We start from the raw sequence: 13,567 nt of genomic DNA, 5'->3' as shown, positions 1-13,567 counted from the left end.
AAATGCAAATAAATCAATACTTCAAAAGGCAAATGAGAAAAGATCAAAACATTTCTTTTTCATTCTTTCCCTGAAAAATGGGTGCATAAACAAATTGACTCATTGTACTTCTCAGAAGAGAGATAAATCTTATGGGGTCTGATGATATATTCTTTTTGGTACAGGACAAGTTAAAGGAGCAGTTTGACATTTTGGAAGAGAATCAATTCACTTTATAGCCGAGAGTCAGATGAGAACATTCATACAAAGTGGGAGATATCGTATCTGCCAGGAATTCTGGATGACTCTGAATTGGGATTTCAAGGTAAAAGCTGAATTGGATATTTTTTTCCTCCTCAGCTTCTCCTGATTATTAGTTAATAGTTTCTTACCTGGGACTAGAAATGTCTGCTGGCCCATGCTGAAGGCTCAGACACTAGAAATAGGTGCTGGTTGTAGGACAGAGCCAGGCTAACTGTTCCAACCTGTCTCCAGTGTTCTTGCTAAGTGAAGCTAACTGGCTGCTGGCGGTCGCTTTATGTTTACCAGAGGAGAGTGGTGTCAGTTTTCTCTTTTAACTCTCAGCTAAAAACAAAAGTGAAAAGTGAACAAAATGTCAAACTGTTCTGAATTTTATCATTTTAACAGACCAAATCTTACCAGTTTGTCGTCAAGTACCTTTTGAATTTCTCTTTCCTGCCTCCTGATTGTGGTGGAATACACAGCTGAATAAGTAAAGGTCAAATAAGCAGACTAAATCAAGAAAAGGTACCAGTCTCAATCATTTCAATATTCAGTTTTCTTTTTGTTTTTATGCTTTACTGTGAAAAATGACTCTTCTCTTGCTCTTCATTCAAATCTCTCTTGTGAAATGTGCCATGTTAGGCCTCCACACCAAACTGAGACAGTCAATACAATTTGCACCTTGTACATGGTCTAATATGACTATCTTTTCCTGTGTTGCACTTTGCTTTGTAAAAAATGTTTTTTCTTCTTCTTTTTTTTTTTAAATGGTACTAAACAAGGCTACAATATTACGTTGCAATTCCACCATTTTTATTTTCTTTATTTTACGCCCCTCGTGTGTTGTATGGCAATAAAGCAGTGTGATCGCAAGGAGTCATTTCTTAGCACAAGTAGGCATACGTATATTCTATTAAACCTATTTTTATAACCCAGAAGATGTAATAGAGGGAGTAAAGTTTGGTACTGTGATGTGTTCAAGTTTCAGTAAACACTGGATGGCAATCACTTAAAATGTACATTTCATTTTGTGCGACTTCGCTGACAGTTTATAGTCCAGTATACATGTTTGCTAATTCAGGCCAGTGCTGTTGGATTTATTGGAAGTTGTCAAATGATTAAGGAAAGAATAAAAAAATCCATTAGACATTTGAATTGTTTTGCCTTTATTTGAACAAGTAATTCATTAACATGATCGTATATGAAATTTGCTTGTCTATGACTGTTCTTTAATTTTCAGATCTTGCATACATTAAACTGCAGTTCCTCAATGAAATATAAGTTCTCTTGCTGTTGGCAGTACTGTAGTATTGCATTTTTAATTTAGGTTAACACAGTAACCCATGATTAGGTTTTGAAATGCACATGTTAATTCAAAAAATGAGATTATGTGTATTAATTCATAACATAATGAGTGATCTTTTCCCAGTGATATTCTGTGCAAATTGAACACTGAAAATCTTCAAATTGTGACAGTTGAGGTTCCTGTCACTATGCCTCCAATTGATCATGTGCCCTGGCTACTTGGCCAAAGGGATGTCCCTTTGGGTGACTGGCAAGCGCGCATGACTCTTATCCGGGAGGTGTGGGTTCAATCCCCGCCCGGGCCCTCTTCACCTTGCCACAAAATGAACTTCTAAGGAGGCAGGAGGTAGTTATTAATGAAGTTAAATACAATCTTACCAACAGCAGTGCAGTACTGGATTGGAGGCTGGTTAATCTTCAAGCACTGCATAAACAAAGCCATGACAGTTGTCAGCTACATCTGTGAAGTGTTGACATGTATTTTAAACCAACACTAAGGAACTTTTCAACCTTCATATAATATTTTCAGAACTTTTGTGATGGTACATCGACTTACAACAGGTTGAATGACACCTCTGTCATGGCCTGAGGGGGTCTGTATCGCCTTCACTAGCACTAAGCAGCTTTGAGGAGCATGGTAGGAACCCGACTCTCACTTAAGTTTCACTTTCACTTTTGCAAGTCACGACGAGGAGGGAGCAGGCAATGTAGCACCTTTCCGTCAGATTGTGTATGCGTGTTTACTGTGAAATGATCCGCTGGTAACAGAAACTTAGTTTGGACGTCTTCTGTTAATTTCCATGCACCGGGAGATCAGGATGTTTACGGCGCTACGTGCTAGTGCTCATGGGAAATGGAGTCTTCCTTCAGGCAAAACACTACCGCTTTGGGCCACTGGCGCCACCAAACTCAACCAAAACTGAAAGTTCTTTAGTACTGCTTTAATTCAGTTAACAGGCTGAGAAGTTTTTTGTCAAATATTTTAAAAATAAATAAATAACCATAAGTTATTAGTAAAAATAACAATCTTGAAACACACTGAATCCTAATGTTAAGTCCAGGAACCCTATCAGTAATTTTTTGTAAGACTTAATCAGTATAATTGGCCACATAACCAGATGGCTAAAAACTTAATTTCAAAAATTGTATTGCTAAAATATATGTAATATAAATATATCTACAGTTGCAATAGTATTTTATTTTTTGCTGTAGAAAATGCCAAATTACCCAGGATGAACTGACAAAAATGTCTAACCTCAATGTCACATTAGTAAATGTTCTGGAGCTTTTGATTATGTCACATGATCTTCATCAGTTGATCAAGGTTGCTGAAATGTAGAAATTGAGTTTTCTGAGCACTTCAATGATCTCGTCACTGTTGGCTCAGCAGCTGAAGCTCAGTGTTGTAGAGCTGCATATACCAACTGTTCTCGTTATCAATCCCTCTGCTGCACAATTAAATTTAAATTAAATTTAGCCAATAAAATGTCAGAGAAGGAAGAAACGGTGATTAATGAAGTAAATGTTGTCTCTCAACAGATGATTCTTGACCTTTAAAAACAGCTGTTTTGGTTGGCAGCAGTTTTATTGCACATCTCAGTCTCTGTCTAGAGGAAACTGGGATTTTTTGATGGGTTGTAGTTTGGATGCCAACAAAATTACTGAGCATATAGTTAAAAAAAAAAAAAAAAACATTAAACTTTACAAAAACAGAACACATCCAACAATGTCAGCAAATACCTCACAGCAAGTTTTATTTATACATCCAAAAACAAAAGATCAAATTTCTCACGCTATATACAGATATTACATACAGTGTTTGTACACATATTACATAATTTGTACACAAGAAAAATATACATAAAAATGTAAACCTTTGTATACAAAAAATACCTTAGACAAATTAAACAAGGACCAATAACAAAAGGTGACTAGATTAGCTCATCCTATCTTTAAAAACAGTAATACAGTACATTCAATGAGTATAGGAATTTGTCAGCCATCTCTGAATTCAAGCAGTTACATATACCTACGAGCCCTGTTAATTTTTGTTCTACGTGGTTGTTGAGAGTAAACTGGTGCAGCGACTAATCTCATGCTATGTGGATACAGCAGTATTGCCTTGCAAACGTTTTTCTTCCAACCTGACTATGACAAACACTGCAGTCACTGAGAAGCCCAGTCGTCTCTGGTGAAGCTACAGGTTTACACTTCATAATGTGTTTTCTCTTTGGAAGGGAGAGACAGAACTGGGCCTTCTCACAGCTGGAAACGAGGGGTCTGGTGCAGGCTCAGAGCTGGTAATGATGGCAGCTGTTCATTTAATGAGCGTCCGAGCAAAAGAAGAATTTAAAGAAAAAAAAAAAAAAAGAACAACAAAAAAAAGAGAGAGAGAACAGACAGACGTGGGACATGTGAAACACCCTCAGCCTCGTCCGCTCCTGTGCAAATCTGTGTTGAAAACGCAACATATCGAATGTTGATCTGTTTTTCTCCACAAAAGGAAATGAAATGGCGATGCATATATTCCAATGTTTCATACCACCGAGAATTGAGCCAGTGACCGTAGTCTAATAATGTCGATTAAAGGTCACTTGGCTCACGTGATCTCAGACTTCTTCCTGGTGTTTAATAGCTATCAAAAAAATATACTCTTCCATCAGAATATTATCGAAAACAAAATGAAAGCATACGCGGCGTACGAACATTGATCCTTTCCGACTTCGAACGGAACTTACAAGCATTTTGATAGCCATTAAAAACAAGAGACTCATTCTACAAGACACAGGTTCCACTGAATACATCGCAAATAACAATTTCAATCCATTGCTACTCAACAATTCACCAACAAACCCCATGATAGAGACTGCTACTCTATATACCTAATACTCAACAATGTCTGACAGATCTGTCTAATATAATATCTATCAAAAAGCCATGGGTTTTTTTTTTGTGTTTTTTTTTAAACTGCTGAATGAATTCGTTAACAGAGTCCTCGTTTTTCTAGATCCAAATCCGGGCCGCAGGTTTGCATCATTCCTCTTTAAAATCACTTTTTAACTGAGTAAAACAGACAGTGCTTTACTTCAGATGTGCTCAACACACCAGTTATAGCATCACATTACACCTAGTTAATAAGTAAAGTATTCATTTCCAGTGCCAGTTCACTGCCTTAAACCTTTTCAGGGTAGTGTGGCCTTAACGTCTTATAGTGGGTTTCCATGCAAGTCACTAAAGACCATTGTACATGTGGACCAGAGAGCACCTTTGAGAGTAGACACTGAAAGTCCCTGGATGTCTCCATCATCACCATTACTATAACACTGAAACTCATTTATTAGCCTCGCAAATCCGCTCGGTTTGAGCCGAGAAGTCGGGTTGACCTGATCACCAGTTTCTAGTTCGCTCTGTCGAGTGAAACTGTTGCAGAAAAAACAAGAGTTTACAACAGCTATAGAAGCCAAAGTATATTCCTGATCCAGCCTTGATTCAGCAAGTGAAGCTACATGTGATGAGACCAATAAAATACCTTAAATGCTAGAGTCATGTTAATGTGTTTATTGCTTTAAGAAACTATATTTACCTTCAAGTGTCTACTAGGCCACTCAGAGTCCCACAACCAATGGTGAGGTCAGAGATTTTGACGTCTGAGCAAACAAATAAATGAGCACATATATAGTATACATAATATAAAAACAGCTGTTTAAAAGTATTTTGGTAAATTCATATGACTGTGAAATCTGACTCAGTAAGATTCTATATAATGATAACAGTTAAATAGCTTGAAACATAATGGGTCACAAATATCACAATTTGTACTCTTTTTTCAGGGTGTGACAAAAGCAGTGTATGAAAAAAGGTGGATTTTTTTTTTCTTTAAATGCAATGGCCATCTGAGCAAGGCAGGGTACAGTTGATCATTTTAAGACAGGACTTAAACTGGCAAAGCAAACAAAAACCAACCACTGATTGAGGCTTATTATGAATTCTGAGCACTGTGACAGATAATCTCTGCTAAGGTCCTTCCGCCAATTTTCACCCGTTTATTTCATCACGAAGATCTGAAAGATTTGACTGTTACTCCCTGCTGACGAAACCACAAGGCATCAAACAAGTGGACTCGCACTGACTTAAAATCCCAGCGACCGCCCGACAAACGGAAATAGAGAATATTGAGGAAAATCTGAGGTTGTGCAAATTTCATTCTCAATAGTGCACTATTATCACATTGCACACACGTAGCGGATGAGGAGGGGTGGTCAATCAGAAGCCGGGCGGCTGGATTTTAAGGTGACTGCGAGTCCACAGACCATCATGCAGCCGCTGCAGGCCGCCTGCTCTCATTTACTTTGCGTGAAGGGTGGTGTGGCGCTGTTGGCACTTGCAGCAGTGGCACTAACTATGGAAAAGCCAGCGGGGGGAGCTGTGGAGCTGTGGCTGGGCTGCACGTCTTTCGGGATGCCACTGTGGGAGGCCAATTGATGGCCAAAGGCCGCGCTGAACTGAGGGAGTTGTTGCTTGGGCTGTGCGGAGGTCAGAAGATCATGTGAGGAGGATGGGAGGGAGGACGTGGGCGCCGGCGGGGTTGTTAGACCCGTCAGGCCGCTCTGAGGCATCGCTGAGAGGGCAGCCATGGGCTGCAGCGTCACAGAGTGGGTGGTGGCCGGGGGCGTGGACAGGGAAGTGGATATGAGATGACTTTCTGATCCTATGAGATTGCCGAACTGAGCGGGGTCGGTGATGGGGAGGGGGAGGTTGTTCCATGACGAGCGCGGGGGTCCCGGCACCCCGCTGAGGGGGACTTCCAACAGCAGAGGGGTGTCAGTCTGGAAGGAGCTGGCATGGGGAGAAGATATGTGGTCACTGTACGGGGATGGCACATGCTCGCTGCTGTAGTGGCTCCCTTGGGGAGACGACGTGGGCGCGTCCGACTTGGCCAGGACGTGAGATGAGTGTGTCCGCGAAAACGTTCGCTCTGTTATGGATGTCTGAGTGAGCAGGGAGGTGGTGGAGGGGGCTACCGTAGAAGAGGATGAGGTCAGGCTGGAGCCCGATGTCGGGGGCTGGTTAGCGGGCTGAGATGGCGGCGAGGGGGGGAAGTGTCCCCCAGTGGATTGCAGTATGTTGTCCTCCAGCTCGAGGCTGGTGAAGTTCTCTGTGGGGATGCGGCTGTTGAGCAGATCCCCCATGGTCCCCGGCTGCACCGGACCAGGGAACACGGTCATGGCTCTGTGGTCCACTCCTTCGGATGGGGCCAGGTCTGCCATGGACGTCAGGCACACCAAGGAGTCTGGGTAGGACCCCATGGCCTGCAGGGCCCGCACCAGTTCCTCAGCCTCCTCTGTGGTGGGTAGGAGCTCTCCATTCTTACCTACACAAACACACACACACAGCATTTATCAGCAGGGATGGGAATAACGGTGTTTTTTCAGTAACGAGTAATCAAAAAAGTTACTGTTTCCCCTGTTGTAACGCTGTTACCGTTACGGACAATAAAATGCGTTGTTACTTGACTCAAGAAATCCCGTCTCAAAATAACAGCCCCGTTAAAGTCTATGTTACATACACTTTTTTTAAGTCCATGAACTAGTCAGATAAAAGCCATACTGAGGCTGAGGGATACTGATTGAGTTGGCTAGTTGCAGATAAACAGGAGGTTAGGGCGGTGAGTCCAAGTAATTTGACATATTTGAGCATTTTATTTTTAAAAAATAACACAGTGGTTACTTTTCCTGGTAATTAGTTACTTTTATAATGTAGTAATTCAGTTACTAACTTTTTGGGTAAAGTAACTAGTAACTATAACTAATTACTTTTTTAAAGTGACATGCCCAACACTGTTTATAAGTATAAAATGACAGAGTGATGAGACTTTGTTTGTTATTGTTAACATTAAAGTGTTGTGCTGCTCAGGAACTGAATTTGAAAACGAACCTTCAAACAGGTCGAAGTCCTGCAGGTCGTCCGGTAGTCTGGGTAACACATCAGAGAAATCCTCCTGGTTCAGCTCAAGGTCATTTGGAATGTCTGCCATTTCATTGGTGATGTCGTCGGGAAGCTCCTCTGTACTTAGGTCTGGAGTCGACGGGCTCCTGCACCAAAGAAGAGATTGTGAAAAAACACTTAAAGATACATTTTCTTCTTGTATTTCTTTGCTTTAACTCCACAGTGTAGAGACAGCAGGTGTGGCGGCGGCGCACCTGATGCTGGCCTGTGAGGGCATCGCTAGGCTTGTAGAAGGCATTCCCAGGTTCCCCTGCGGCACCGCTGGAGGGATGGGTTTCTGAGGCCTCCGCGGCCCTCTCCTCCTCTTCTTCTTGTGTTTTTTGGTGAGCGCCGGTGGTTTGGTCTTTTTACGTGGCTTTCGCTGTTGCTGCTGCTGGTGCTGCACTCGTCGGTTTCCATCCCCACGCAGGAAGTTATCCTGTGTGGAATAAATACAGGAGCGCTGAATATGAAATCTAACTGTCACAAGGAATAAGGAGAACATCAGAGGAAGTTTCCAACATGTTGGGAAATATTATAATAAATTGAGAAGATTAACACCATTCTCATGACTGTGCTGTAAATAAGTCCTATTAGCTTAAAATTCATCGACCAGCATCTGTAAGCAACACCGTAACACTGAACAGAAAAACAATGTGTAAAATAAAATAAAAACTCCAAAGTCCCAGTAACATCTGCTTGTTTGCTTGGATAACTCAATGCAAAACACAACTTGTTAATGAGTGAGCCTCACAGTTGCTGGCAGACAGATTGTGTTACCATCGGACACAGCCAGGGCCTGTGTTCCCAGTGCTAATGCTAAGCTAAGTTAATCAAGCATATTGTGGATCAATCCCCTCGACTAGTGTCCAGTTCTGTTACGCCAAGAGTTTACATCAAGGACCTCCACTTTAAGGGATTTAGTTTACTCTTGGTCTTTTCAATACTGTGTCTTTAAGAAGGTGCAATAGAGACTTTCCTCTCTGCAATGCCTTATAAATTATGTAATGTATGAAAAAATGTCTTGGTAACTTTTAGCAGGCCACCACAAAGAGCAAACTGGTATAGTTAGGCTGCCTTACTGAAAAAAGAAAACAAACCAATAAGAAGGACAGCAAAATTGGTGTTAAAACAAAACAAACAAACAAGAAAACATAGGAGCACCTCTGCTGCAGATCCAAGACAGTTTGATTATGTTACTTTGAAAATGAACATATGTTATTCGAAGAGTTGAACTCGTCTTTGAAAGCACTGAACTCACCATCTTTTTGGCATGCTCTTCACAGAGAGGTGTCTGGTGCGTGATATCAAACACAGGGATAGAGCACTGCTGACCATCTGCAAATTTGGCTGTGCAACTAGCAAAGAGCTGCTGGGAACGATTCAACAGGATGTCTGCAGAGAACAGTAAAGGAAATAACACATATACCAGATAGAGGGCATTGGATCTTGATGCTCCATCAAGCAGAGATATTGTGCAGCAAAAATGTAGTATATAAAAAAAACTTGCATACGGTAACTATAATTTAATTAAGTACATTTACTTAAATCATTCTAAATTAGATAACAGTGAAGTGGTGCAAAGGATACGCTGAAAACAGTGCTGAGTGAAGGGCAGAGCTCTGTTGTTGCAGGGGAGGCCCTTTGTGCTACCAGTGCAGGTCCCCGTGTCTGTGGTCTGCTGCTTCGCTGGAGCCACACTGTGGATACACACAGGACTGAGCAAACAGCAGCAAAACACAACTTTTAACACAAAAGATCAAGAAGGCAAGATTAGAAAACACCTGTGCAAACTTTGCACGCACAAAAAATAATAGAAGTAACCCAAATCTAGTTTTGGATAGGTGACGGGATATTTAACCAAGCTGGTTTCTACTAATACACAGATTTTCTTATCAATATATTCTTGTATGTCCCAAGAAATAAACAAAAATGACTACCTCGAAGGGCTTCGTGAGGCTCCACCAAAGTCCTGGATCAGCTGCCCGGCGCTGTCTGGGTTTTTACTGGCGGCGTGCAACAAGGCTTTACGGAAGGCATAGCGGTATCTCTTTTGGCGGATACTTGCCCTCTCCTGCCTGCACATGTGCTTGTATTTCTCCTGGAGGTACGAGCAGAGCCTAAGTAGCCGTGTCCTCCGAGAGGAACCGCAGTCATCCTCCAACCTATTTGAGGAAACAGTTGAAAGCAGCTGTGATGGAAATTGTCAGGCCCAAGTTCATGCGATTGAGGTGAAATAAACTACAAGGATACCAACCCATTCTGTGGTCTCCAAGAGGTCTGAAAAGGAACAAATCGCTCTGCCTCCTCTTCATCATCATCGTCATCATCATCAGCACTATCTTCTGACCAGTCCAATCCTGAAATGCAGAACTTGTTACAGCACCTCATCCAGTTCAGCAGCAGTAAGAACAAAACAGTGAGTTTGCAAACTGGTGGTTAAACAGATTTAAAATAAAAGTACCTAGATGTGGAAATAGGTCTCCATGTTCCCGGTGTCTCTTGGCACAAAGCTGCACAAGATGTTGCAACCTGGCCAAACAGCTGGCAGAAGGTGAGAAGGCAGTGGGGCGCATGACAACCACATGCCGCTGATTGTTACTGCCACTGTCCTTGCAACTGAGAGGCAAGTTAGTAGCAGTAAAAGGCATTTTCCTGCTGAGTGACGGCCCAGAAGAAGGTTGCACTGGACTGGGTGCTGCGTTAGCGGGCATCCCTGGAGGCAGAAAGTTGACCGTCTGAGGTGGTGGTGGATTGCATAATAAACCCTGCTGCTGTCCTGGGAAGATGAAGGAAGTCACGCTGGAGTGCTGGGGCGGCTGGAGAAGACCTGACGGCTGCCGAGGGAGATGAGTGTTGAGCGGCGAGGAGGGGTGGACACGGGCGACAGGGGAAGGACTAAAGTGCTCAGGAGGCGGCTGGAAGAGGTCCGTGTCGTGGCAGAGTTTCTGGTTGAGCACCAGCCGACTCTGTAATTTCTTCTTGATGGCGTTGGCCTTCCGAGGCGTACCCACCTCCTCCTCGTCCGTGTCGTCCTCATAAAAGGCAAAAGGGTCCAGGAGCTCCCCGTCGGGGAGGGGTAACAGGCGTGTACAGGGGGGAGATGGCGGTTCATCTAGGCCATTGGGAGCTTTCAGAGCTAATGAGGGCACAGTTATGTTGAGTGCCACTGACTCCAGGTGAGCCCGTGGGCGCATTTCCTCCAAAGCATCATGTTTCTTTTTCCGCTCCTTCTTGGGGATAAAGCCGAGGACCTGCAGGTGACTGTTGCAGTACCTAGAAAAGCAAGAGCACATTCTCACCACATTGTGCCTACTTATAACACATGCACAGAGGAATCTGCCACACATGCACACAATCATCATCATCATACACACCTGCGGTCCTCTGACTTGGGAATGGGGTTGGTACATCGCTGGCTGTTGTACTTAGCCACATATTCACATTGCTTGAAGGGGGCCGTCTTGTCCTCCAGAACGTGCCGGATACAAAAAGCATAGCCATTTAGCCTGCGCTGCTTGCAGAGCTTTGGGCTGTACGAGCACAACGGCTTATTGTCCACCTCTGAGAAGTGTATGTGTTTGCCTTCATACATCACGTGACTCTTGTCCTTGACAACATCAGCTGATGGGATAAAGTCAGGGAAAACCAAGAATTACATCATTCACACTTCATACTACAGAGGAATCCACGCATACACACGCAGGGCTAAGAGGAAGGGAAGTCTTCACCTCAACAGGTGACAGCTAATATAGCTAATTAGCAAAAACACATACACATACTAATAACTAAGTATTACTTACTGCATAAATATTTTTAAAGTCTGGTCAAAACTAAATCATTTGACATACTGGAATGTCATTTAAAATGACATTTCAATATGTGCGACTAACTTCATCATTGCTATTATATGAGGGGGATGCTGTGGATGACATACATTTAAATACTTGTTTGAAAACATTACAATCTACACAGTAACTACCAATGATTATTAACATTTGGTTACACACCTTATCATTTTAGGTGTCTGAATCCATCATTGAGGAAAACGGCTGGTAAACAGACAGCATGTGATTTTATTCCACATACTATTCAATTATCCTTTCAACTAAGTTAGCAATTACAAGATAATGTGACGTGGTAACAGCGTATATTGCATGACCTCAACAAAGTTACAAACTAGAAGTCACTTGCTCATGTGAAGACATCAGTGCAGGACTGGTCGGACACTTCAGTAACTCCGTTTATAAAAACAACAACTAAAAAACCTTCCTCGTCTGAACAAATCTTCAAGCTTCGTTATGGACACGCATTCAAACAGACGGATACTTCTACATCAAAAGATACTGTAATAAGAATAGCATTGTGTAGCCTTAGCTGCCCAGCTGCAGCAGTAGCTTAGCTGATGTCTTCAACTTTAATTCTGTGTTTTTAAGTTAGCATGACAAAACTACGGCTCTGACAGCTGAGGTGCATGTTGGAAACACAAAGACGGGTTATCCAAGAGTCATTTACACCAGCCTGGCCAAGCTAAGTTAACAACTTTAGTTAAATACGAAGAACCGGACAGACAGCAAACACAGACTGAGCCACCGTTAACTACTAGTTGAATCCAGGGAGCTAGCTTTCCAGCATTAGCTTGGAACCGACAGACAGATGTTTAACTTAATTATATGAACCCATAAACGCATCTGCGTTTAACATAAACATACATCTTAAATTATAACACACAACTATACCATCCTTGAGGTACAAATGCTACACAATTGAAACAGACCAGTCACGAAAAGTCAAATTTGCTGGTTAGCTGAAACGCTATCAAAGCTAAAAACACAAATTAGTAGGCGGTAGCTAACCAGGAAACGGAAACATAAGCAAACGGTAACACTATAAAGGTCTATTTTCAGTTTAGTTTTATTTAGAAAAAAAAGTGAGCGTTGTCATAATATTCAAGAAAAAACGATCGGCCCTATTCGTGGGATTTTAAAACATAAAACATTTCACGCAAAATACTTCCAAACAAAGGGTCTACATACGAGGCTTAAGGCCTGTCATCGAAGGCCTCGGTAATAATCGATAGGAAATATAGCCACTTTATGTACCATTAGACCGCTGCAAGAGTCAAAACTGGCAATATTGTGAAACTCCACATAACCTCTACAGGCACTGCGTCATTTAGTCTGACTACAGGACACAAAATAAGCAACTCATAAATGAGAGGCCTCTTAGCTGCGATAGCACAGCGGCCTCGAGTAGAACGCCTGACCGACTGAAGCCTCTGCGAAACAGTACACTCAGAAATCGAGACCGAGGCTGTATACGATTTCGCTTACCTTGAATTGGTATGGGCTGTGTAAGGTATTCGCTCCGGATAGACGGCCGAAATGTCTATTAGAATCAGCTAGGCTATTTGTGCATCGATAGTCGAGATAGGATAGTAACAGTGATCTTCATCGAGCTCGATATATCTTGAAATAAGGATGCATGTAAATATAGGCTATCCTGAGCAAATTACAAGCAGTAGGTTGGCTGCTGAGGATTTTTGTTGAATCCACAGCAGACTCCTCACAGCACCACTACAGGCACTGCGGGGACATGACAACAATCCGCTCAACAACAACAACCTCTCCTACCATATTGGAAATTCAACTTTGTTAAAAGCCCCTACAGAGTACAAGTGTCATTTTTAATCGCGTTAAGAAAGAAATGCAGTTTGTGAGCAGGACTGCGCCGTCGTGTTTCACATTTAAAACAGCTGGTTAAAAACATATTGACTTTAAGGTCCAGTCCAGTCAAGTGTTGCAGTGAGAAATCCACCTGGACCGCGGCTACCATCCTCCATATGAATCACTTATCAGCCCTGCTGCCACACTGTTGCCGGCTGTTCACTGATGATGGACCATGTGCCAATCAGATACCGGGGAGTGGAAAAGTTGAGTCGGTGTAATATTAAATAAAAAAAGTGCCATTCATGGCAGCAACACATCATTTTTTATTACTTGAAGCATTCTTTTAATTAGGATTTCAAACTTAAATAGGGGATTTGCAAAGATCC

General features: G+C 42.3%; 1 protein-coding gene across 5 annotated transcripts; it reads right to left on the bottom strand.

Moving 5' to 3' along the window:
• Positions 1 to 3,264: 3,264 nt before the first annotated feature.
• On the bottom strand, positions 3,265 to 13,553 carry ino80da (INO80 complex subunit Da). 5 transcript variants are annotated; one of them, XM_085764183.1, is made up of 10 exons: positions 13,330 to 13,553; positions 10,890 to 11,136; positions 9,977 to 10,788; positions 9,770 to 9,872; positions 9,453 to 9,677; positions 9,103 to 9,212; positions 8,774 to 8,907; positions 7,728 to 7,951; positions 7,462 to 7,619; positions 3,265 to 6,898 (listed from the first exon to the last, which is right to left on the bottom strand). In XM_085764183.1, the coding sequence occupies exons 1-10, from the start codon at positions 13,352 to 13,354 to the stop codon at positions 5,868 to 5,870; spliced, it is 3,069 nt and encodes a 1,022-aa protein (XP_085620309.1). In that variant the 5' UTR covers positions 13,355 to 13,553; the 3' UTR covers positions 3,265 to 5,867. The 5 variants fall into 5 exon arrangements, with proteins under 5 accessions (XP_085620309.1, XP_085620313.1, XP_085620311.1 ...); XM_085764187.1 differs by having other exon boundaries at positions 12,846 to 13,382; XM_085764185.1 differs by lacking the exon at positions 13,330 to 13,553 and adding an exon at positions 12,846 to 13,090 and having other exon boundaries at positions 9,103 to 9,230.
• Between the last annotated feature and the right edge of the window lie 14 nt (positions 13,554 to 13,567).

The sequence above is a fragment of the Trachurus japonicus genome, chromosome 21 (genome assembly GCF_045865225.1).
Source record: "Trachurus japonicus isolate A0001 chromosome 21, Traja_1.0".
NCBI classification, from domain to species: Eukaryota; Metazoa; Chordata; class Actinopteri; order Carangiformes; family Carangidae; genus Trachurus; species Trachurus japonicus.
Note: the sequence above shows the minus strand (reverse complement) of the source record. Positions and strands in the feature narration are given on the sequence as shown.